Source organism: Stegostoma tigrinum, chromosome 38, assembly GCF_030684315.1.
Source record: "Stegostoma tigrinum isolate sSteTig4 chromosome 38, sSteTig4.hap1, whole genome shotgun sequence".
Lineage (NCBI taxonomy): Eukaryota > Metazoa > Chordata > Chondrichthyes > Orectolobiformes > Stegostomatidae > Stegostoma > Stegostoma tigrinum.
The window spans coordinates 7705459-7731447 of record NC_081391.1 but is presented as its reverse complement, the minus strand read 5'-3'; the positions used below and the strand labels follow the sequence as shown (position 1 = coordinate 7731447).

The 25989-nt window shown below is 42.7% G+C and overlaps 2 protein-coding genes across 2 annotated transcripts in view; one reads left to right on the top strand and one right to left on the bottom strand.

Moving 5' to 3' along the window:
* The window catches only part of LOC125447171 (CD276 antigen-like), a 57694-nt gene extending 56144 nt beyond the window's left edge, over nucleotides 1-1550 (top strand). Inside the window, exon 10 of the mRNA XM_048521363.2 lies at nucleotides 522-1550. The gene's annotated coding sequence lies outside the window, so the exon portion shown is untranslated. The remainder of the gene's footprint in view (nucleotides 1-521) is intronic.
* LOC125447170 (uncharacterized) lies at nucleotides 1496-25472 on the bottom strand. Its single transcript, XM_048521362.2, has 5 exons — nucleotides 25085-25472; nucleotides 21831-22059; nucleotides 20848-21722; nucleotides 12384-12445; nucleotides 1496-10687 (listed from the first exon to the last, which is right to left on the bottom strand). Exons 1-4 carry the CDS (start codon nucleotides 25322-25324, stop codon nucleotides 12428-12430), a joined length of 1362 nt encoding a protein of 453 aa, XP_048377319.2. The 5' UTR covers nucleotides 25325-25472; the 3' UTR covers nucleotides 1496-10687; nucleotides 12384-12427.
* Nucleotides 25473-25989: the final 517 nt, after the last annotated feature.

The window sequence follows — 25989 nt, the reverse complement described above, 5'->3', positions numbered from 1 at the left end:
TAAGCTAGCAGAGGTTTGGACAACTTTACATTTGGGGAAGCTACAACTTTGAAGGCCAGCAGAGAAGACGTTTCTTCAAAGCATGAGTGAGGGTTTCAGCAGCGGGTGAGCTTAGGCAGAGGTGGAATTGGAAATAAGTGGTTTCAATGATGCTGTAAATACATGTTTGTCTCATGGTCAAATGTAACACTGAGGCTCTGATGACCTTCTTCTCAATCCAAACAGCTCAAGTGTGATGTGTGGCTGGACAATGAATATTGGACTGACTATTGAACTGCTGAGGCTTTGACCGCTGGGATAACAAGCTCCTCACGTAGTATCCACAAACAGTGGGGCAAGGAATGCTTTTTTTTTCCCCAGTGGAGATACATTTTAGGTCATCAGTAATATCCTTGTTGAATTCAGTACAAGACTGATTATGTAGTAGGCTTCCAATTTGAGGGGTAAATATGTATGTTTCAAATATTCACTGTAAATGTGTCACAGTGTATTTTATACTTGTATTTTGTGTGTTTGACTAGGTTTGTTCACTCTCACAGACATGACAGGTAAACCAATATGGAAGTGTTGAACATTGTTGAATTTGCTTGGGTGGAAATGGTACATAGTTTACCCAGTGAAGGATGCCGGACCAGATCACTGAAGATTGCTTTCACCATGGCACTGTCCCAATGAACAAATGTTGCTGGGTCATAAGCATCACCTTCCATCCTGTAGCAGCACTATTTTGTGACCTGACGAGGCTACAAAGAGATTGACTATAATTAATGCACAATGATGTGCTTTTACCAGAATTCTGGGCCTCCAGAATTTAGGGCCCAGGCAAGTGAAGACTCAGACAAGAATGGTCAAACAATGGATATCAGGGATGTGCAAGAGGCCAGAGTTTGAGGACTCCAATACTTATGTGGTTTGAAGTGCTGGTTACAGGTATAGGGAGGGACAACGCCTGGAAGGGATCTAAAAATTATAATAAGTTTTAAAGTTGAACTTTTGCCAAACCAGGTGTAAGTTTCCATGTTTAATTTTGAGACTCATTCCCTGGGTATTCAGGTTACTGACTTCTGTCAGCTGGCAGACACCCATGGCCTTACAGCCTTCAGTAATCTGCAGGTGTTTTGATAGTGCAACATCCAAAGAGGTGGTTCTGAACTTGTCATTTTCACAATCTAAATGCAAATAACTCATTGGGGTTTGAAATGTCAGTAGCTACTCCCTTTTGGTCACCCAGGCTCAAATTCAAATCTTTGGTCTTGATGAATGTGAAATTTCATGGAGCTACTGTCACTTTCATGGATTGAAAAAAATTAAGTGCAAAATAAGTACATTCAGTGCCATGGGCTATTTCTGACTTTAAGCCCAATGCCACCTACAGGTTATATTAGGTTTCACATCCTGTAATATGTGCTGGTTGACATTGCTCACGTCATGAATATGGTTCATTCTGACTTAATGATAACTAACTTCCTGAAAAAAAAACTCTCATTACGGGTTAATCAGCAATGTATTTATTGTTAAACTTTAAATGTCAGTATAAAATTTCTAATAAATATGAGGTATTTTGCAAATTTTGTTTTATCATTTCATAGCTGGACATCACAATTTTTTATTTAATCATTTTTCCCTCAGTTACTTCCTTGCCATGTTCTCGTCCATACTTCCTTGTCAGCTAAAAAGATCATAGCTCATAAACTGACCCGGAGGATGACAGTAGCAAAGTGGTAATGTCATTGGATCAATACACCAGAGCTCCCTAATGGTCTAGAGATAGTGGGTTCAACTTCAATTAGTAGACCTACAATTGATAACTAGTCTCTCTCATGCTGACCAGAAAACTATCATTGATTACTGCCAGAAACCCACCTGATCCCGTTCAGGGAAAGAAAATTTGTCATCCTTACCTGTTCTGGCCCACTCAGACTCCAGAGCCACAGCAATGTGGCTGCATGTTAACCACCTTCTGAAATGGCTTGGTAAGCCATTCAGTTCAAGGCCTAATAATGAGCGGCAATTTGAATTAGCTTTATTGTAATGTACTGAAATAACTACAGTGAAAAGTTCACAATTTGTCACTTATGGTGCCATCTTAGGAACAAAGATACCCAGGAAGATTTTTTAAAATTAATGGTAGGAACCTGGGAGTGCTGTTGAACAGAGGCCTGGGGTGCAGTATAAAGTTCCCTGAAAGTGGTGTCACAGGTAGGCAGAACATAGAACATAAGAACCAAGAGCAGGACCAAGGCATCTGTCCCTTTGAAGCCTGCTCTGCCATTCAATAAGATCATGGCTGATCTTTTCATGGCCTCAGTTCCACTTTTCCACCCTTTCATCATAACCCTTAATTCCTTTACAATTAAAAAATGATCTATCTCAGCTTTAAAAGCATCCAATGAGGAAGCCTCAGAGAATTCCACAGATTCACGACCTGTTGGGTGAAAAAGTTGCTCCTCAATTCAATCCTAAATCTGGTCCCCCTAATTTTGAGCCTGTGCCCTCTTGTTCTAGTTTCACCTGCCAGTGGAAACATCCTCCCTGCTTCTATCTTACCTATTCCTTTCATAATTTTGTATGTTTCTGTAAGATTCCCCCTTTGTTCTTCTAAATTCCAATGAATATAATCCCAGTTTATTCACTCTCTCCTCATAAGCCAACCTGTCAACTCTGGAATCAACTTAGTGAATCTCCTCTGCACCCCCGCCAGTGCCAGTACATCCTTTCTCAATTAAGGAGACCAAAACTGCATGCAGTACTCCAGGTGTGGCCTCACTAGCACCCTATACAGTGGCAACATAACCTCCCTGCTTTTAAACTCAATCCCTGTAGCAACGAAGGACAAAATTCCATTTGTCTTCTTAATTAGCTGTTGTACTTGCAAACCAACATTCTGCGATTCATGCACAAGGATACCCAGATTCCTCTGCAGAGCAGCATGCTCCAATCTTTTACCATTGAAAAAATATTCCCTTTTACTGTTATTTTTGCCAAAATGGATGATTTCACATTTATCAACATTGAATTCTATGCCAGACCCTCGCCCACTCACGTAAACATCTATAACCTTCTGCAAACTTCCTGAGTCGTATGCATACTTTGCCCCACCACTCATCTTAGTATCAACGACAAACCTTGACACAGTACACGTGGTTCCCTGACTCCAAATCATCCATGTAAATTATAAACAATTGCAGTCCCAGAACTGATGTCTGAGGCAGACCACTAGTCACTGATTGCCAACCAGAAAAACACTCATTTATTCCCATTATTTTCTTCCTGTTAGTTAGCCAATCCTCGATCCATGGTAATACAATGTCTACAATGCTGTGCACGATTATCTTATGCAGGGTGGTAAATAAAGCATTTGGCACACTTGCCTTCATTGTTCAGAGTGCTGACTACAGGAGTTGGAATGTAATGTTACAAAGACACTGGTAAGGCCACTTTTAGAGTACTGCAGACAATTCTGGTCACTCTGCTGAAGGAAAGATGTTATTAAACTGAAAAGGGTACAAAAAAGATTTACAAAGATGTTACCTAGACTGGTGGGTTTGAGTTATAAGGAGAGGCTGGATAGGCTGGAATTTCTTTCATGAGAGTGTCGGAGGCTGAGGGGTGACCTTATAGAATTTTACAAAATCATGAGGGGGATAAATAAGGTTAATAACCTTAATAATGCTGGCCTTGCCAGTGACATCCACATCCCAAGAAAAAAGTAAAGGCTATTTGATTCATTGTTCATGTATCATATTTCCTTAGTCATTACTGTATCTGTTTCCATTACCCTTTCTGTTTGTGTTCAGATATAGTCATTGACTGGTTATAGTGGGCAGTGGAGCTCTCTGGGACAGGCCTCAGCAGTATTCGGCTTAAGGAAGGAAATGTCAGTTACACTTCTGTTTACGTTTTCTCTTCAGCAAAACCATTAAGATGCGCACAGCTAGGACATTAGCAATAGCACGATGGCCTTTAAAAGCTGTAAAGGAAATGTAACCAACAATCCGCACTATCTAAGCTCACAACATGCTTATGAAAATGTTTTTTTTCCCAGAATCAGGGGTTACAGTTTAAGGATAAAGGTGCCTTAATCATATGGGAACTAAAGGGCTGCTCTTTCATTAATGTGACATGACTGGTGGTGGTATTAACACGAAGGTCACCATGCCACAGGCAAGGGGAGAGGTTGAGCAGGAGAATCTTTCATGGTAACTTCAGCCAATGCAGGAATTGAACCCATGCTGTTGGCATTACTTTGCATTGCAGCAATGCCATTGAGACAACTGAGCTAACTGACCCCTAAGTTAATAGCACAGAACGACCCACTTGGTCTGAAATGAAAATAAATTTCTTCTGCCAAGAAGTGGTGAGCGTATGGAATTATCTGCCACAGAAAGCAGTTGAGGCCAAAACATTGAATGTTCTCAAGGGAGAGATAGATATAGTTCTTCAGGCTAAAGGCATCAAAGGGTATAGGGATAAATCTGGAAAAGGGTACTAAGTTGGATGATCACATTGAACAGTGGAGCAGGTTCAAAGGGCCAAATGGCCTACTGCTGCTCCTATTTTCTGTTTCTATGAAACTGTGAGCCTGCAAAGGAATCTGACAGATAAAAAAGTATGTTTTTTCAACAAAAACAACCCTTTTGCAAGACCGCTCTATGACAGAATGCACTGCTTTGAGTTGGCTAGCTGAAAGCCTAAGTTGACTGACCAAAACAAATCAAGGAAGAGAATTTCTGCTATGGGTGCAATCAGCAACTTGCAGCCAATGTTGCACTAGAGTTGAGAAACCCTTTGTTTTCAGAGTTGTCATTCAAATTCAATTCCAGCATTTTGTTCCTTCAGTGTCAATGGATCAAAATCCCTAAGTTCCCTCCTTAACAACATTGTCACCCTACAGTGCACGGGTTGCAGTGGTTCAAGAAGGCAGCTCACCACAACCTTCTCAAGGGCAACTAGGGATGGGCAATAACTGCCAACCACCAGTACTCATGCCCCACTAGTGAATTTTTTGAAAAACTGAATGCAAATCTATCCCAAACTCTCAATTTGGCATTTCAACTGTAACTCTTTGAAAAAAGCTAATGTTTTAAAAATATTCCTTGATATATTGAAGAATAATAAGTTGCAGTTTAGTACAACTGAAATGTGGTTTCTCCACTAAAAGTAAATAACCCTAACCATATTGTAAATGCATGACTTTAACAAAAGTATTTATTGATGAATGAAAATGACTTAAAAACATACAGATCCATTTGCAATTTCGTTGGGATAGTTCCCCAGCAAATTTTAAAATATATATTGAAAGGTTTTTAATATGTGTCTTGAGTGGCCTTACACCCCAAAAGCATATTAAATTTCAGAGCTTCTTTAAAACCATATACAGTTAGTGGGATCTCCCACTGATGTACGATTCGTCCTGGAAATGTAGCTGGTTTCACAGGCAGGCATCATTCCAACAATGATGCTTTATAAAGTGACAAGCGGTGACATGAAATTTCAGAAAATTGCATGAAATATAACCAAATGCTTGAAAATCTATGATATTTCATGCTCATTTGATCAATTTCATTCTATTTGTGTAAAAAAACACCAGAAGAACTGTGGGAAAACCTCATGTCTGATGCTTATTAAATTGATCAGTAGAAGGTACTTAGTCACAGCTGACATTTTACTTGTGTTGGGCAACTGGTTGATGGCATAAATTTTCAGTGCCCACCTTTAATCAGTCAGATGTGTGAGAGGCTGGAGGTAAATTACTCCCTCAGAGACTGAGAATTTAGTGGAGCGATGACTCACCCGCTCATTCTACAAAGCCCGTTCATCACCTACAAGGCACAACTCAAGAGTGTGTGGGATACTCTCCACTTGCCTAATTGAGGATGGGACCAACAACACCAAAGAAGCTTGAAACCATCTGGGACAAAGTAGCATGCTTGACTGGCGCACCATCCACCAGGGTGGCAGCAGTGTGTACTACTTACAAGATGCACTGCAGCAACTTGCCCAGACACTCTTAGACTGTAGCTTTCAAACTCACAACCTCTACCTAGAAAGAGGAGATGCAATGGCAACATCATGCCCCTAAGTTCCACTTCATTTAGTAGTCCATACCCACTTGGAACCATACTGCTATAGCTCACAGTCACTTAATCTAAATTCTGGAATTCCTATCCCATGGGTATAGTAGATGTACCTGCAACAATGGACTACAGAGGTTTAAGAAAGCAACTGACTGCCACCTTTTCAGGGGCAATTCTCTGGAGTTTAAAAGAATGACAGATGATATTATTCAAACATAAAATTCTTCAGGGTTCAAAAGGGTGGATGAAGGAAGGATGTTTCCCCCAGGCTAGGTGGTCCTGGATCCAGAGGACACAGTCTCTGAATTAGAGACCATTCAGGACCGAGCTTGGAGAGAATTTCTTCATATTCAGATGGTGGTGAATCTTCAGAGTTCTCTGTCACAGAAGCCCGTGGAAGCTCAGTCATTGAGCACGTTTAAGACAGATAGTCATTGAGATTTCTTTTAGATCCTAAAGACACAGGGACAGGAGTGGGCCATTCAGACCATCAAGCCTGTCCAACCATTCAACAGGATCATAGCAAATTGAATACTTCAATGCCTTTTATCCACCCTATCCCAATAATCCTGTATGCCACTAGTAATCAGTCCGTTAATCTCTACTTTGAACATACTCAAAGGCTGACTTTCCACAGCCCTCTGTGCCAGAGAATTTCAAAAATGGCTCCTCATCTCAGACTTTATAGGCATTCCCCCTTATTTTCAATATTACACCTCCTGGTTCCAGATTACACAACCAGGGGAAATATCTTACCTGCATCTACCCTGCCTATCGCTTTAAGTATTTTGTAAGTTTCAATGACATCACACCTCATTCTTTGAAGCCCGAGAGAATTCAAGCTCAGTTAACCTCTCTTGCTTCAGAGGATAATCCCACTATCCTGGGAACAAGTTTGTTCTATGGCAACAATACCTTTCTTGAGACAAGGAGAACAAAATTGCACACAGCATGCTAGGTGTGGTCTAACAATACTATACAACTGAAGCAAAATTTCACTACATTGTCCTTAAATCCTTTTGCAATAATAGAAAGCATTCCATTAACTTTCTTTAGACTAGACTAGATTAGATTCCCTACAGTGTGGAAACAGACCCTTCGGCCCAACAAGTCCACACTGCCCCTTGAAGCATCCCACCCAGACCCATTCCCCTATAACCCACACACCTCTGAACACTACAGACAATTTAGCATGGCCAATCCACCTAGCCTGCACATCTTTGGACTGTGGGAGGAAAAGGGAGCACCCGGAGGAAACCCACGCAGACACAGGGAGAACATGCAAACTCCAGACAGACAGTCACCCGAGGCTGGAATCAAACCTGGGTCCCTGGTGCTGTAAGGCTGCAGTGCTAACCACTGAGCCACCGTGCTGTCCTTTTTAATAGGTTTCTCCAGCTCACTGACTTATTGATAAGGACATACAGGTCCCTCCATACACTGACACATTCCAACCTCTTCCCATTTAAAAAATAATCTCTTCTTCCTACCAAAGTGGATAACTTCACATTTTTTCACATGATATTCTATCTGGTATTCTCTTATCCATTCACTAAGTCCTCCTGAAGCCATTTTATAGCTGTCCAGAGACAATATTAATGTCCCTGGAGCAGGTGGGACCTGAACCCAGGCCTCTTAGTCCAGAGGGCAGGGTCAATGCCACTGCACCACAAAAGCCCCTCCACTTTTCATCATCTGCAAATTTGAAAATATTACATTTGGGCCCAAGTGCTGACCCTTATGGCACCCTGTTAGTTACAAGCTGCCAATGTGAGAATATGAGACTACCCATTTATTCCTACTCTGTTTTCTGCCATTGAACCTCACCAAATTGAGGTTGAGGAAAAATGGACAGGGCAATGTCTTTGGATACTGTTTATATGGACTTCCAAAACACAGTCCCACATGAAAGGTTGTTAACAAAGGTAAAAGTACACAGAACTGAGGGTAAATCACTGACATGGCTGGGATATTGGTTGAGTGCCAGATGGCAGAAAGTAGGGATAATGGGCAGGTACTCAACTTGGCAGGATGTGAGCAGTGGTGCCCAATAAGGATATGTGTTAGGGCCTCAATTATTCACATCATTTACCAGTGGCTTGGATAATGACAATTCAAATATCCACATTTATTGATGACACAAAGTTAGGCGGCATTGAAGACAGTGTAGATGATACATAAAATTAAAAGAGATATTGACAAGCTAAATGAATGGGCAAAACGGTGGCAGCTGGAGTCCAAAGTAAGCATGTGTGAGGTTATACATTTGGGACTCAGAAAAGATGGATCAGGGTATTTTCTAGGTGGTATGAAGTTAAACCCTGTGGATGTTCAACCCTTGGGGGCTCACATGCAGAAAATAAGCAAGAAAGCTAATGGAATGCTTGCCTTTATATCTACAGGACCGGAACTCAAGGGTGCATAAGTTATGCCGCACTTTAGACCCCACTTGGAGCACTACGGGCAGATCCGGACACCGCATCTTAGGAAGGATATATTGGCTTTGGAGGGAGTACAATGTAGGTTGACAAGAATGGTACCTTAACTTCAAGGGCTAAGTTATGAGGAAATTAGGCCTTTTTTTTCTATAATTTAGGCTAAGGGGTGATCTGATTAAAGTCCTCATGATATTAAAAAGAAGACAGGGTAGATTAATTCCAATGATTTGGGATTCTAGAACTAGGGGGCATACTCTGAGAATTAGGACCAGATGGAGAGTTCAGGAGAGATATTAGGAAGAACTTCTACATACAGAAAGTCATAGATGTTTGGAACTATCTTCCACAAATGGCAGTGGATGTTGGATCAGTTATTAACTTTAAATCAGAGATAGGTAAACATTTGTTAAACAAAGGTATTAAGGGATAATGGCTAAAGACAAGCATTTGGAGTCAGGCCACAGATCAGCCATGATCTCACTGAATGTTAGGGGAGGCCGTTCCTAGGTCTCTTAGCTAATCATTAATCTATGCCTGTACAGTAAGTCCTATCCCAAGTGCTTTAATATTTTTAATCAGCCTCCTGTGAAGGACTTAAACAAAAGACTTCTGAAAATCTACATATGCTATGCCAGTTGACTCTCCTTTATCAACTTTGAAACATCTTCAAAAAGCTCCTAATATTTTTGTCAAAGCCAAAGTGATAGCAAGTGCTTACCACATCCTTTATTCATTCCTTTTATCACTCACAGATTGTGGGCATTGCTAGCCAGGCAGTTAAGAGTCAATCACATTATAATAGATTCTGGTATTTTTCTCCATCACTCAAGTAAAGCTAACAGGTCTGTAATTCCCCATTCCCCTACGCACCCCCCCTCATTCCCTGAAATAGTGGGGCATTATCAAGGGATATGGGGATACGTTTAGGAAAATGGTTTTGAAGTGGATCACTGAATGACAGAGTGGGCTCAAGAGGCAGCATGGCCAACTCCTGTCATTATTGCTTATGCTCTTAGGCATGAAATTGGCGCCTGGCCAACGACACCCACAACCCATGACAGAATTAAACTGACCATTGATTCCAATCTCCACAACAGAGAACAGAAACTTAAGTATCAAAGTGATTCTCTTTATTTCGCAATGACACAGTCTAGTCTACAGCTCTAATGACGTTCCACTGCTGTACCTTCTTTAATATTAAACTAATTAGTAAATAACCAAAATATCTTTCTGAACATCTTTTAGAAAAAGTCTAGATTAAAAATTCCTGGTTTGAGTGCTGTTAACTTTACGAACATCCTCAAATAACCCTTTCCAAATGATAATGAAACAGTGCATTCACTGTTCCAACATTCCTTCATATTTTCAGACCAATTGTTTGTTTTTCTGCATCCTTTCCTTTTCTCCACAACTGGAGACGTTGATCCTTGCTTGGATGGAGTGACTGCATAAGATTTCCAGTTTACCTCTCCCAAAATTGTGGCCACGTTGCAGATGAGCCACCACCAAGTAACACACCCAAGGTGGTAAGTAAACCATTTACCCAACCAACCTCCACCATATGATGGGCACCTGATGATGCCAGGGTGAGCCTTAGCCAAATGGCTATGTTGTTGCACACGAGAGTAGTAGACCCTCAAAAGCTATCTGATCAAAAGGTGGAGCCAAGTCTTGTTCTAATTGATGTTGGTAAATGACCTGGGTTGCAATTAGCAGTGGGAACGATGACTGGGTGATTTCTTGGTCCCTCCCAAGTCCAGGAATACTGGGACCAGCCCTTGTGTTTGTCCAAGCCTCACATAGCTCAGGCCAATGTCCGAAAGCCAAAGCTTTTCTTGACCTAACGAGCCAGTTCATGTTGAGCAGTGCAACTATCAATGTCAACATTTCCTAGTCAGTAAATAAAAATCTGCTAGGCATTGTTCTAACCTCTTGCCAAGATAATGTTAAAAGCTTTGAACAAAAACAAATGCAGCAAAATTGGTGAAGTGCTTGTGTTGTGTTCTGTTTTCAGTCACTTTGATATACAGCTGGATGGTGATGATAGGTTTTTTTTAACAGGGCTCCCGGCCAAACCTATGCATACACAATTTGACATGCCGCACTACGTGTTGGATTTGTTGGAGATAGATTCAGAGCAATATAATGGATCTCTTCCTCCTCCAAATGATTCTGTAGAAAAGAACAGATTTGCATCATTCATTTTAACAGAGAAGAGGGTGCTCGGGTGAGTGGATGCAAGCAGGATATTCCCCTTCTGTTCTTGCTGGTTTGTGACATTCCATTCCCTGAGCTCACAACACCATTAAAGAGGAAAAACTCAGACCTTTGAGGTGATTCAGCAGGACACAAATGATTTGCATAGAATAAAGCAATCAGCTCCAAGTCCTGCCACTCTCCCTTTCTGGAAAAAACAGGCTTGATATTCCTATAACTAAACAACTTTTTTGATAGTTGTATTTTAGGAGCATAATTTTAAAACAGAACTGGAGTAGCTTTATTATTCTAAAATCAAAGTGCAAGAGTTAGACACTTCAATGCTTCCTTCAACAGAGTGTCTGGATGATGAGGAATTCCTTCAGCCAGAGGGTGGTGAATCTGTGGAGATCATGGCCACAGAGGCTTGTGAAGGACAACTCAATGAGAGTATTTAAGACAGAGATAGATCAGGTCTTGATTAGTAAGGGGATTAAGGGTTGTGGGGTCAAGGCAGGAGAATGGGGTTGAGAAACATATCAACCATGATTGAATGGCCCGAATGGTCTAATTCTGCTCTTATATGTTATGGTCTTGTGGATTTATCGGGAATGTTAATCTTCACTCAGATAATCTTTCCTGTCATCACTTGCCAAGAAAGTCTGAATAAATTAAGCCTGCACAACTCGTCTCAGTAAAGTTAACTGAGGCTTTAATTTAGGTTCCTGCCTGAGCTGGCTGATTGACATATCAATTTTACCAATGACAGAAGATACTAATAATTTATGGAGTCATAGTCATGCAGCACAGAAATATCCAACCAGTCCATTCCAAACATTATTCCAAACTAAACTAATCTCTCCTGCCTGCTCCTGGCTTATATCCCTCCAAACCTTTTCTATTCATGTGTCTATCCAAAAGACTTTTAACCATTGTAATTGTACTCACATCCACCACTTGCTCAGGAAGTTCATTCCATACATGAACCACTCTCTTGTGTAAAAAATTTGTCCCTCCTGTCTTTTTTAAATCTCTCTCCTCTCACCTCAAAAATGTGACGCCCAGTCTTGAAATTTCCTATCCTAGGGAAAAGATATATTGCTAACTAGCACTATTCCACAGTGATTGTTAACAGGACAGTCAATTAGTTACTACGGCAGACATTATTTACTCATTTGTATCCATGCACTTGTTATGTACAAATTAGAGGCTTCACTTGCCAATCTAACAACAACGGACTAGATGTAAAGTGTAATCCACTAGATATAAAGCAACATCTTGTGGCTTGGTTTCCCTGCCTCTTAGAGAGAATACCTGGGTTTAATACCCACCCTAAGACCTGAAGCCAAGTAAAGAGCATTCATAACATGATCAAAACATTTGTCCATCATGCTGCCAATCCCCCCAACACAAAGCAATGGGAGGCAGTGAGAATGGAAGAGCTTCCTGGTTAGTCACAAGATGGTAAGACTATTGGAGACTCTATCCTCACTACCCATTGCTCCAATCTACAAGGTGTGTGTAGAAATTTGCGTTATTGCAGTAATCTGGACTCTCCGGATGGACAGCAACAATCCCCCCCGCCCCCAACAAGGAAAGTACCTTGTGACCTTCTGAGAATATGGCAGGTGTTTTATAAACAAACTGTTACTGCAATTCACTCCTTCCTTACCTCAGTGGCGGTTGCACTCCTATCTGATATCAACTGGTTCCTGGTCAATGTGAAAGCCCAACCTGATGGATCAAAATAAGCATGATTTGTAAGACAGCAAAAGGGGATTTTGTTTAAAAAATACGCAACATGCATAGGCATTAAGATAAGGTCAAAATATTGCTAACGCAGGAAGTTTGAAACAAGAATCCAAAATTCTTGTCAAATGGCATTCTGTAGAGAGAGAGGAACAGAGTTAAAAATTCAAATTGATAACCTGTTGTCAGAATTGGAAGATGTTTGAGGCGAAACCAGTGAAGTACCAAGTACAAGAGTGAAGGTGCGGGATATAGAAAAACAACATGATGGAAAATTTTAGAATAGGATAAAGTAAACAGGATTAATGTAAAGATGATAATGAGCCAGATGCATGTGATAGGTAGGGTAGAAATAAAAGATTGTTCTGGAGGAGGTAATAAATGGCTCAAGTGAACTGCAGCCAGATTCCACGTCTTGTTCTGAAAAGTTTATGACTCATGGGGGACTTCTGACCCAAGAAAAGGTGCGTTTCAGTCTTAAAACTCAAACTCTTGATCCAAATCAGCCTCCACCACATCTACTCCTGGTTTTAACTGAGGATGGATGGGGGCAGGCCATCACAGCTAAGGAGAAAGGTTGGCGCTTAAAACATAACAATTAACTGGGAGGTCTCACGGTCAATTACCTTTTAACTTCGACTCCGACCCCAATTGAGAGCAGCTAAACGCCAAGTGAGGTCTCAGCGGACCAGGAGGTGACTGCTTTCAGGCTTGGAATTCTGAAGTATTTTACAGTCATTTGTTAACCACATGTTGTGGTTGACAGTAATTTAAGAATACTATTCATTTGTGATAAACCCATTTTCAGTTGTATTAATCAGACAAGGTGACACTCTTAAATATGAGTATTTCTGATACAGAAATAACACATTTTGTCAAAGCTTTTCATCTTGCACTCATCAGAATGTTCACAAGAAGTACCAAAACAAAGGGCAATGAAGGCCACTATATGACAAGCCAATGCTGATTGATTGGCAAATGAACTATGTTTGGTGGAGGTATTTCCAGGGAGAATATAACAGTTAATGATAATCAGTTAATGTTAATTGCCAAGCTTTGTTTAAATTTAAATCAGGAAGGTTGACGCTGACTGGTTATGACATTATCATGGGAATGAACCACTGAATGGATGTTGTCTATTGTGTTAAGTTCAAAGAGGCACGATACCGACATTTTTTTCCTGTCTGCAAAGAACTGGGGCCTTGCTAGACATCATATGCAGTACATGCAAGTGCACCTCACTGTGAATCTGATTGGCAATCTCAAAGTACGGTTAGCATACTTCATGGCACACTCAAGATTATTTAGTGAATGCTGTCCACAGAGTCAGAGAGATAATCATCATGGAAGCAGCCCTTCCGTTCAACTTGGATTCTATGTAAATCTAATTCTATTTGCCAGCATTTGGCCCAAATCTCTCTAAACCCTTCCTATTCGTATATGCATCCAGATGCCTTTTAAATGTTGTCACTGAACCAGCCTTCCCCACTTCCTCTGGCAGCCCATTCCATACACACACCACCCTGTGTGTCAAAAAGTTGCCCCTTAGATCCCTTTCCCCTATCACCTTAAACCTATGCCCTCTAGTTTTGGGCCCCCCATCCCATTTACGCTATCCATTTCCCTCATGATTTTATAAACCACTATAAGGTCTTCCCTCAGCATCTGATGCTGCAGGGAAACAGCCTCAGCTTATTCAGCCTCTCCATGCAGCTCAAACCCTCCAACCCTGGCAATATTCTTACAAATCTTTTCTGAACCCTTTCTAGTTTCATTAGTAGTACGGTGGCTCAGTGGTTCGCGCTGCTGCCTCACAGCATCAGGGACCCCGGTTCAATTCCACCCTTGGGCAACTGTCTGTGTGGAGTTTGCACATTCTGAGTCTCTGCATGGATTTCCATTGGGTGTCCCGGTTTCCTCCCACAGTCTAAAGACATGCACGTTAGGTGGATTGGCCATGCTAAATTGCCCATTGTGTTTCGGAATGTGTAAGTTAGGTGGATTAGTCATGGGAAATGTGGAGTTACAGGCAGCGGTGGTGTGGACTTTTTAGGCCAAAAATTGGCCTGTTTCCATATTGTAGGGATTCTATTATTCTAACATCCTTCCTATAGGAGGGCGGCCAGAATTGCACGCAATACTCTAAAAGTGGCCGAACCAATGTTTAAAAAATGAGCCACTTAGCTGCTTCCCCTGCTATTATCTCCCCACATAGTTTTCTTCAAGGTCAGCTGTGAATTTTGCTGTTTGATTATTTTTGTCAGACAACTCAGATGTCCAGAAGTACTTGAAACCAAACAGCAGAGGCAGTAGATGTGAAGGTTCACTACTGGATCAGATGGCAGTGTAGGTTTCTTTTTTCCATTGACTCATTTCTCACCACGTGGTCACTACCTTTGTCTTACTTTTGTCCTTTTTTAAAGTACCATTGTTTCGATCTTTTTTTCCGCATCCAAAACCATACAACAGTTTATAAAACAGTAATTACTGCTCCTAGAATTCAACGAAATCAGTTCCAACATTGAAATACCACAAAAAAGAAGCATCACTTACAGCCAAAATTTTGTCCTGCCCTCCATCTTGGTATCCAATTGCAGAATTACATTTAATAATATGTGGATCAGTTCACTAAACTTATTAACTCAACAGTTTAAGCAGGTGAGCTCAGTTTTAGAGACACCATTTATGCCCAAAAAGATGACGTTGCGATGGGATGCTCACAAGACACTGTGCTCAGAAAAATCTTTGTTTGATTCCACGACAAACATGTCTTCAACAGATAGACACTAAACCCTTATCCCTTGCTTATTTCTGATATATACATGACATGTTTACTACATTTGAATAGCTGTAGCTGCATGTAAGGATTTCTTTGCATGTCTCAATGGTCTTCATTCTGCATTCAAATTATCCTGCAGCAGTCAAATGAGCTGCCTTTCCATGATGTGCAAGTTGAGAAATATGCTGGGGTTTCTTTACTACTGGGTAACACAAGTCTACTTTCATGGGCCAACACACGTATTAGGATTCTTACAGTTCCACACCCTATAAAATTGGCCTTAACAGTAACCGTGTAAATACAGACTGGGCCATTTGATCACCAGGTAAGACTGTCGCTGAAATAGGGCAGATCCTCCAGGATAATGGCTACTGTGATCTGGTCACTTTTCTGTGTATATCATGAAAATTTCTAAACGGGCCTAAGGCCGCTACTTTCAGTTCTGAAAGTACCTCAAGTCACCTTGGAAGGGTAAGGATTCTCAAGCCTCTGATCAACAGGTGAAGCTAGCTGTTTCATGCTGCTAATTACATTCCCACTAACTTTTCCAGCTGCTGTGCAGACCTCCAAAGTCTATGCATGGGAGTGGCTGGAGATAGCAGAAGTTAACATGTTGACATGGCATCAGCATGCCAATTGGCAAGTGCGGACTCTTGGGAGCATCTGTTGTGTATGCAGCTAAGAAGGATTGTGGGCTGGTACTATGCAGTAGCAGCAAAAGTAGTGTTTAGCTTTAAGAAGTGGCTGTAATCAAGCTAACAAAACCATTCTGCCTACCACATATGATTTACTGCCAGTGTGATGCTAGGTATGTAGTTCATAAATCACAAAGATATCGGATTATATTAATCAGCATGTCCCTTCCATTGTTGGCAAGAGGCAAGTTACTGACCATACCCAACCTGACAGTGTTTGCAAAACCCCAAAAAAAAGTCCAACATTAAATAAGATTTAGTGATTGGACAGCATTGGACATCCTAAGTGTGCTATGAATTATCCTGGCAGCCAAGTTAAGATTGCCAGTCAGCTCACAGTATGAGGCATATGCACATATTAGAAACTATACATACTCATACATATATTCACACATGAGGCCCTGTTCTTTGCAGACCGGAAGAAGATAATCACACATTGCATCTGTGCAACTTTAAATGATCTGATTACTATTCTTTGGCTTGTGACGTATGGCAATGTCTTGACCAATCAGAGTCAACCAGCCTGGTTGAAATTTAATCAAAGCTTGGTAGTTAACTGTCAATTATTATTAGTTGGTACATTTCCCTTGGCAATGCCTTGACCAATCAAAGCCCACCTGCCCACAAAGCAGCATGCTTTTCTCACACAGAACAAAATCTTGTTCCCCTTTATGCTGATATTTCTTGTGACTGTCCTGATTCGTGCCGAATGAAACTTTGACAAAATGTTGTTTTTCCAGCAATAAGCAAGTTTGGTGGCACCAAATTACTCTGAAATATATCAGGGAAAATTATCAAAAGCAAAATTTCTTGAAAAATGTTACTTTTTAAAATGCAGCCCAATTATGTTGGTTCATGTCAAATTTTATAAATAGTCATAGAGATACACAGCATGGAAACAGACCTGTCGGTCCAACATGCTGACCAGATAGCCTGTATAAATCTAGACCTATTTGCCAACATTTGGCCCATATCCCTCTAAACCCTTCCTATTCATATACCCATCCAGATGCCTTTTAAATGCTGTAATTGTACCAGTCTCCTCCACTTCCTCTGGCAGCTCATTCTAAACATGCACCACTCTCTGCATCAAAACATTGCCCCTTGAGTTCCTTTTTTATCTTTCCTCTCTCACCTTAAGCCCTTTAGTTTTGGACACCCCTACCTATTTACCTTATCCATGCCCCTCATCATTTTATAAACTTCTATAAGGTCACCCCTCAGCCTCTGACACTGCACGGAAAATAGCGCCAGTCTATTTAGCCTCACCCTAATAGCTCAAATCCTCCAACCCTGGTAACATCCACATAAATCTTTTGTGAATCCTTTCAAGTTTCACAACATTCTTCCTATAGGAGGGAAACCAGAATTGCACATAATTCTCCAAAGAGGGCTGAACCAATGTTGTGCATAAATGCAACATGTCCTCCCAACTCCTCTACTCAATGTATTGACCAATAAAGGCAAGCACACCAAACACCTTCTTTACTATCTACCTTGGACTCCACTTTCAAGGAACAATGAACCTGCACTCCAAGGTCTCTTTGTTCAGCAACATTCTCCAGGACCTTATTAATAAGTGTATAAGTCCTACCCTGATTTGCCTTTCTTAAATGCAACATCTCACATTTATCTAAACTAAATTCCATCCGCCAGGCCTTGGCCCATTGGCCCATCTGATCAAGATCCCATTGTACTCTGAGCTAACCATCTTTGCTGTCCACTAAACCTCCAATTTTAGTGTTATCTGCGAATTTACTACCTCCTATGTTCATATCCAAATCATTTATATTAGTGACAAAAAAGCAGTGGACCCAGCACTGATCCTTGTGGCACACCGCTGGTCACGAGCCTCCAGTCTGAAAAGCAACGCACCACTGCCACCCTCTGTCTTCTACCTTCGAGCCGGTTCTCTATCTAAATAGCTAGTTCTCCCTGCATCTCATGTGATCTTGCTAACCAGTCTACCAGGAGGAACCTTATGAAATATCTAACTGAAATCGATATAGGTCACATCCACTGCTCTGCCCTCATCAATCCTCTTTGTTACTTCTTTAAAAAAGTCAATCAAATTAGTGAGGCATGATTTCCAAAGCCATGTTGACTATCCCTAATCAATTCTTGTCTTAAGTATCAAGTGATCTGCAAATGTGCTGAGCAGAACCTCAAAGCAAAATAAATCTCTTTTCAAGGTCGGCACAGCAGTGGTTTAAAAAATAACTCCTGGTCTGTGCCCAATCTGAAAACACTACATCCAATGACAATCATGTCATTCCTCTCTCTGTTTCACCCTATGTGCTTTGTCATGGTGGAAGTCACTGTCCAAGAGTCTTGAGATTCTTAAGGATTTTGTTCTATGCTAACCAGAGTTCAGAATCCTCTTCACCATGACACCCAAAGCAATTAAATATCTTTGATCAATCCAGAAAATGATCTGGTATCATCAAGATACTGACTATATACAACCAGCTTGTGCTTGCAATATTCAAAAAAACAGTCTAACAAGAACCAAGAATCGGTGACTAAATAATATTTGCTAAATAATTCTAAGTGCGCTATGAATTACGGTGAAAACAATTTATGATTTAAGAAGCCAAATTAAGAGTAAATGTTTGGAAGATGGATCTAAAATGATCTCAAATACAATGAGAAAATGGCAGAAACTCAAGCCAACAGATAAAGGTGAGGCTCCAATTGGACAGGGTAAGGCTCAGATGGCACAGCGCAAAGATTTCAATGGGACAGCGTAAATCCTCTCACGCACAGTAGTGTTCTGCCAAGGAGTTTGCACAGACACATTGGGGAAAACCAGATCCTTCCATAAAAATGGAATTGGCAAGAAACCAGTTGTTAGGCTTATTGCGATTAGCAGATGGTTACAGCAATGGGTTTGAAATCCATTGGGGCTGTCCTTGCATATATCTGAATCTATGCTTCTTATTATAGAGCCAATACATGTGGTTTATTTGGATTTTCAGAAGGCTTTTGCTGAAGTCCCACATAAGGGATTAAAGTGTAAGAATAAAGCACATGGGATTGGGGATAATATACTGGCATGGATTGAGAAATGGTCGGCAAACAAGAAACAGAGAGCATAAATAAATGTCTTTTTCAAAGTGAAAGGTGAGTTCCACAGGGATCAATGTTTGGGCCCAGGCTATTCACAAAATATAGCATCAATTTGGATGAAGGAATCGGATATAATATTTCCAAGTTTGCCAACCACACAAAACTGGGTCGAATCATAAGCGGGGAGAGGAGAATAAAATGGTTTCAAAGCAGTAAAAAAATTTACAATAAGCCAGCAAATATGCAGTATATCATGGAAAAATATGAAGTTGTCCACTTCAGAAGGAAGAACAGAATGGCAAAATATTATTTAAATGGAGATAGATTGGGAAATGATGATGTATAAACAGACCTCGTTGCCCCTGTATATATGTCACTGAAAGCAGGCAAACAGGGACAGCAAGCAGTAATGAAGGCAAATGGTATGTTAGCCTTCATTGTAAAAGGGTTCCAGTAAAGGAGCAGGGATGTCTTGTTGCAGTTGTTGGTGAGACAACATCCAAAGTGTCATGTTCAGTTTTAGTCTTCAATCTTGTATTTACTGGAGTTTAGAAGAATGATAGGGGATCTTTTTGAAATACATAGAACTCTGGCAGATATGGATAGATTGGTCTTGTTTAGAAATCTAAAACAACGGGTTGTGGTCTCAGGGTGCAGAGTACACCCCTTCCTTATTAAGACAGTGGTGAATCTGTAGAATTCACAGCTTCTTTAGGTGTCAAGGCACTGGGTATACCTAAGAAATAGATAGATTAAAGACATCAAGGGGAAGATGTGGGAATATGTCTTTGAATAGAGTATGTGTATACATGAAAATACTGAATGGCAGAACAGTCTTGATGGGCCGAATGGCTTCTATTTACCATGCCGCTAAACTTTATCCTTTTGAACCTTTTTTGCAATCCTAGCCATCTCAATCTATTTAAAATATCACAACAGTTGTTCCCATTTGTCTCAGCCCTTCACATAGTGTAGAAGCTGATGTCCTTAACTTTGAAGTTGTAATAACAGGTTCACATTGACATAGTGAACAGCCTGGCAGCATAGGTAATGCTGTACAAGCCTGGATACTGTTACACAAAGTGGGAGCAGTGGAGATTTAGGGAGGCATTTTTACCCCTAAAGCGGGATTACTTTGTTGGTCCATCTTGAGTCACCATGGAAAGATGGAATAGGAGCCTTGTTGGTTACATCTGAGTCTAGGTGGAGGTAAGATTTAAAGGAGCAAATTGCTGGAAAAGCACAGCAGGTCTGTGACAGCATCTGTGGAGGGAAGATTTAATTTTTCCGGTCCTCTAGTTCTGAGTAAGGGTCACTGGACCCAACATTTTAACTCTGATTTCCGTCCATGGATGCTGCCGTGGACCTTCTGACATTTTCCAGCAATTTGCTTCATTAAATCTTGCCCCCAACCAGACTCAGATGTAACCAGCAGGGCTCAAGTTCTGCTTTCACTTATTTCCAGCACCCGCAGTTCTTTGGGTTTGATTTAATGAAGCAAAGGCTAAATCCTGGGAGTCTAAATATGGAGCTGGAAAAGCACAGCAGGTCAAACAGCATCCGAGGAGCAGGGAAAGTGAACGTCTCCAGACGAAACCCTTTGTTGGGATGCTGCTTCACCTGCTGTGCTTTTTCAGCTCCACATTTATTGACGGTAGAACCTGGGAGGTAGTTTGTATTGACAGGACAATTTATGAGCCGTTCCCAGAAAGCACTGCACATCAAAATGAAGGATCACAAACTCAGGCGCCAATGGACAAGTTGGGCCCGTTTGCGTGCTGTTAATACCTCTTTAAATCTGTACGTGACTTGATTTGTTTTCTTTTACGGCAAGGTTTACTCACTTTGCCACTCCTACGAGACGTTCCTCCCGTCAAGCAGGAATTAGCGGGCGCCTCCTGGCAAGCTCGCGGAGACCGTTGGCTCCTGGGGGCGCGCGCTCGCGGGGGAGTGCCCTCCGGCTGCAGCGCCCCCTGGCTCAGCTGACGGTTTGACACCGGGGCAGCGCAAGGCAGAGGATTTGGCGGGAAAGGGCAGCTCGCGCCGGCGCGGCCCGCGCGGGGCTTCGTCTCTTCACTGCCGCCCGTCTGAGGCAGGGCGGACCGCAAGAGGTGGGAGACGGTCTCGAAGCCCCGGTCCACGCGATCCACCAGGGTGTCCAGCTGACCCGCCATCCTCTCCAAGGCCGAGCAAACGTTGGCGCCCAGCGCCTGGATGGCGGCCGTTTGAGCCTCGATCAAAGAGTTGACGGTGGGCGACGGGGTCTCCGGCTGAGGGGGCTCGGCCAGCGTACTCTCCCGGGGGGTGGTCGTACTTTCCAGGGTGGACTGCAGAGTGGAAACCACGTGCGACACCACCCCGCACATGGCGGAGGTGCTCTCCTCCATGCTCTCGGACATGGCGCTCAGAGTCTTCGGCAGGCCTTCCAACACCTGGTACAGCCGTTGGTGAGCTTCCAGCATCTTCCTCTTGATGGCCGGGTCCCGCAGGTCCGAGTCCCCGTCCCAGTCGGCGGGACCGGGGGAAGGTAAGACCCGCCGGCGCGACATCTCCGGGCCCTCCCGTTCCCGCTCCGTCCCGCTGAGCGGAGCCGGGCCCTCGGCCTCGCTCTTATCCTGCTCGAGCTCGGCCAGCTCAGCGCTACCGCTCGGGAGGGAGGCCGCGGGTTTGTCCTCCTCCGGAGGCTCCTCTTCGAAAACTTCCCGAGGAGGAGGCGGACCTGCGGGAGAGAAAAGAAACAAAAACGGGGCGAGAGTCAGCGTTGGCAGCGGAAGGAATTCTCAACTCGAAAAGGCTACCGCTTGCAGATTGAGAGCTTTGGCCATACTGGGCGAGGTTTTGATGCTGACAGGAATCGCCTGGGCCATGTGAAGAGGCACGATGGTGAAGCAGTCGGCATGCTTGGAGAATCCGCCGGCCTCGCCATCTCCAATGCTGATCGCTTTCGATGTGCCGCTGATGTCCATCGCTGATTGCTCTACGGGGCTGAGAGCTACAACATCAGTTGTACCCCCACCTAATCTGCTCCTTTCCCTCATGTTGTGCGCTGCCTTTTCCTGCGAATCAGAAGGGATGAGATCGACCGATTAACTGGAAAGACCATCATGAGATAATACAAGTAAAACAAATAATCATTGAAACAGAAATGAAGAACCGAATAATAAAAGGGTCGCACAATTATGAATATTTAAATGAACCTTTTTAAAAAATGCAATATTTCAACGTTTATAGAACAAAAATCTGCAATCCAAGATCCTGGATCTGAACTTGAAGTGCTGTGGGCTGCAGGGCCTCGGAAAATGCAGGAAAGCGGGATTAGAAAAGATCATCTGAGTGTCTCTGGATCGTGATGTGGAAGTGCCTAGTTGGACTGGGTGGACAAGATCAGAAGTCACACAACACCAGGTTATAGTGCACCTGAGGAAGGAGCAGTGCTTCAAAACTTTGTGATTTCAAATAAACCTGTTCGATTACAACCTAGTGTTGTGTGACTTCTGACCTTGTCTCTGGATCCCTGTGGACAAAATGGGCCAAATGGCCCCTTTCTGTGCTGTATCATTTGGTTCTATGCATCTCCTATTGAAATTTATGCATCAGATGTTGTCAAATTAAGTTCACCAAATTAATGGATTAGTTCTCGTTCTTGTCTGCAAGGTGCTGTGGGGCTGAAGTTGGGATTTAAGAATTTTCTTGCAAAGTCGCAGAACTCTGTCTTTTGGTGAGGGCAGACACATTGAATAGTTTGAGGTATTTACCAGTTAAAGGTCACATGTCTGAGTGTAAACTGGGATCTTTGAAACTGTCAGCTGAGGAAGAGTTACATGGAGAAATGCACAATCAGATTTGTTTGTAGTTTTATTTCAGGACTTTGAAATGAAATTATAGGGTCTCTAAGATTTTAGAGTAGATTTGTAGCTTGGGTTGTGGATGTTGTGGGTGGTTGGCCCGCCGAGCTGATTTGTTGTTTCCTCCGCATTCTGCTGTTTTGTGATCTTGTGGATCGGTGATGGGGGTTTTGTGTTTCACACTGCATGGTAATACCTGGTTCCTGAAGCATCCATGTAGGAAGTAGAGTTGTTCATGGGTAGTGCTCTGTCATTTGGCGTAGTTTTCCGTACAGAAAAACAAAGAACCAGCTTGGTGAGCCAATCAACCACAACATCCACAACCCGAGCTACAAATCTACTCGAAAACCTTAGAGACCTACGGACTAAACACACTCAAATCGGCTTGAAAATGGGAGAACTACGCGCTACCCGCGAACAACTCTTACTTCCTACATGGATGCCTCAGGAACCAGGTATTACCACGCAATATGAAATACACCCCCACCCCTATCAACAACCCACAAACCCTCAAAACAGCAGAATGCGGAAGAAACAACAAATCAGCTTGATGAGCCAACCAACCACAAGAAATGATAGGGTGGGTGGAGACGAACTTTTCCCATCAGTCAGAGGGCAAGTTTGGGATGAGAAGCACAGCCTTAGCATCAGGAGAGAAATTAGGAAACACTTCTGCATACAAAGAGTAGTAGAAATTTGAAGATTTCAAATAAAATACAGCGGAGACACTGGTGTAGTGTAATGTAAGTTGACCAGTAACATGAGAGACATAGGTTCAAATCCCACCACAGGCACTGGTGGAATTAAAGTTCAATAAATCTGGAATCAAGCACTACTAAGTGATAGTTGTGAAGGAAATCTGATGACCTTACCCTTTTTGGCCGCCATGTGATTCGAGACCCACAACAATGAAGTTAGTTCTTAACTGCCGTCAAAGGCCAGCCACTCAGGTCAAGACCAGTTAGCGATGGGCAAATAATGCTGGCCTCATCAGTGATGCTAACCTTCCAGGAATTAGTTTAACATATGCTTTCTGAATTAAGATCAGGACATTCATGTGCTCACTGAATGGCAGAACAAGTGTGAGAGGCTGAATAGCCTGCATACTTTCCTTGATGTGAAACACACAGATGGTAACGGTATGCATGTGTACTCAGTGAGTGGGAAAGGTTTTTCTTTTAATTTATTCAGGGACATGGGTTTTACGGGCTGTACCAGAATTTATTTCCTGTCTCTAATTACCCCAAGAAAGTGGTGGTGACTTGCCTTCCTGCAGTCCACGTGCAATTGGTATGCCCACAATGCCCTTGGGCGTTCCAGGATTTTGACCCAGTCATTGTTAGGAACAGCGTTTCCGAGTTAGGATGACGAGTGTGTTGGGAGGGAAATTTACGGTTGATGGTATTTCCACTTACCTCTTGCCCTTATCCTTTTGCAAAGTAATGGTTGTGGGTTTTTAAGGTGCTATCTAAACAGCCATGGTGAATTTCAAGGGTACAGCGTGACCTGCACTAGGATGGGTTTGTGCCATGGGGCAGTGGTTGTCTACATGCTTTCGGATGAAGGCTCTGGGTCTTTGACTTGCTGCAATATGGACGGGACTTGAAAATTGTGGTTTCATGAGGTAGATTGTCTTTCTTTGAACAGAGATGGAGTGCTTTAACAATATTGATGGACTTGGACAGATTGAACAGAGAAGCTCTGTCTCCACTAGCCAAGAGGTCAGTTAGCAGAGGGTCCAGATTTAGGATGATCAGAGAAAGAGTTGTCAGCACTCCCTCGCTAATGAGTATGTTTGTCCCCCTAGGGCATTCTATGTCACTGGTCAGGGGTTCTTTCGTTCCCTGTGTGTCTGATCCCAATCCAAGAGTCACATCTCCAAATATCCTTGGATGCAGAAGGAGTAAAGGTTGAAGTCTGCCACCTGGGATTGTGATCTGGAATTTGTTTCCAATTTGGTGGTTGAAGTGGAAAACCTGGATCTACACCTGCAAAGTCCTGGGTGCAGGAAAGTAGGAATAAGAATGGGTGGCTAGTTTGTTCTGACAGACAAGATGGGCTGGATAGTGGGAAAGCAGCATCTTCCTGTGCTGTAAATCTACAGATGAATATGTAGGAGAGGCTGAAGGGTTCTGAAATGGATCCCAAACATTTCTGCCTCTACAGATACAGCCTGACCTGGTGAGTTTCTTCAACGCTTTCTGCATATACATATATTATTTGAATCTTTACTTACTCTGGCTGAACGAGTGAGATCATTGAATCGCTTCCTGCACTGAATCCAGGTCCTGGGGGTGATGCTCAGTCTGCTGACTTCCTCGGCCACTTCCAGCCACGCTTTCTTAGATAAGCTGCTGTGAACCTTCTTCCCAGAGCGGGGAAAAAGCACTTTGGCTCTGGCTCTGACCGCCGCTACTAGCACTTCCAGGGAAGTGTCTGAAAACCGGCGGGCCACTTTACCCCTCCTAGCAGCCATAGCTGGGGAAAGTAGAGCCACGGTTAAGATTCGAGATGAGCGCCTCGGTGTTAATTTGGGTTTCAGGAGGACCGGACTACCGCCGGAAATTGCGCTGAGAGATGGAAGGGGAGGAAAGTGGGCGGGCGGTCGGATGGATGGGCGTAATGTCGTGATGGGTCGGGGACGTACAGTGAGTATGAGCGAAAAACGTCTGTGCGGTTGCTGCGGTTAAAACCCGCTTGCTGGGTTAAAATCGCGACGCCGACGTTTGCTTGTGCCTTCCCGAAGTGAAAGGAACAAGTGTGGGCTGGACTCCCAAGCTTTAGACAGCCCCTCTTGCTCTTAACTGCTCACAAACTAAAATGCAACCAATGAACGCTTCTGAGTTCTGAATGTATCACCAATTTGGGGGCCTCTTGTGGCGTGGTGGTAGTGTTCCTATCCCTAGATCGAGAAACCAGGTTGACGTCCCACCTGTCGTAGGGGTGTGCGATAACATTTTCTGCACAGGTAAATTCGGGGGGAAAAAAACATTAAAAAGTTACTCAGATAGTAGGAACTGCAAATGCTGGAGAATCTGAGATAACATGGTGTACAGCTGGATGAACACAGCAGGCCAAGCAGCATCAGAGGAGCCGAAGGCTGACGTTTCGGGCCCAGACCTTTGTTTTCTGGAGAAGGGT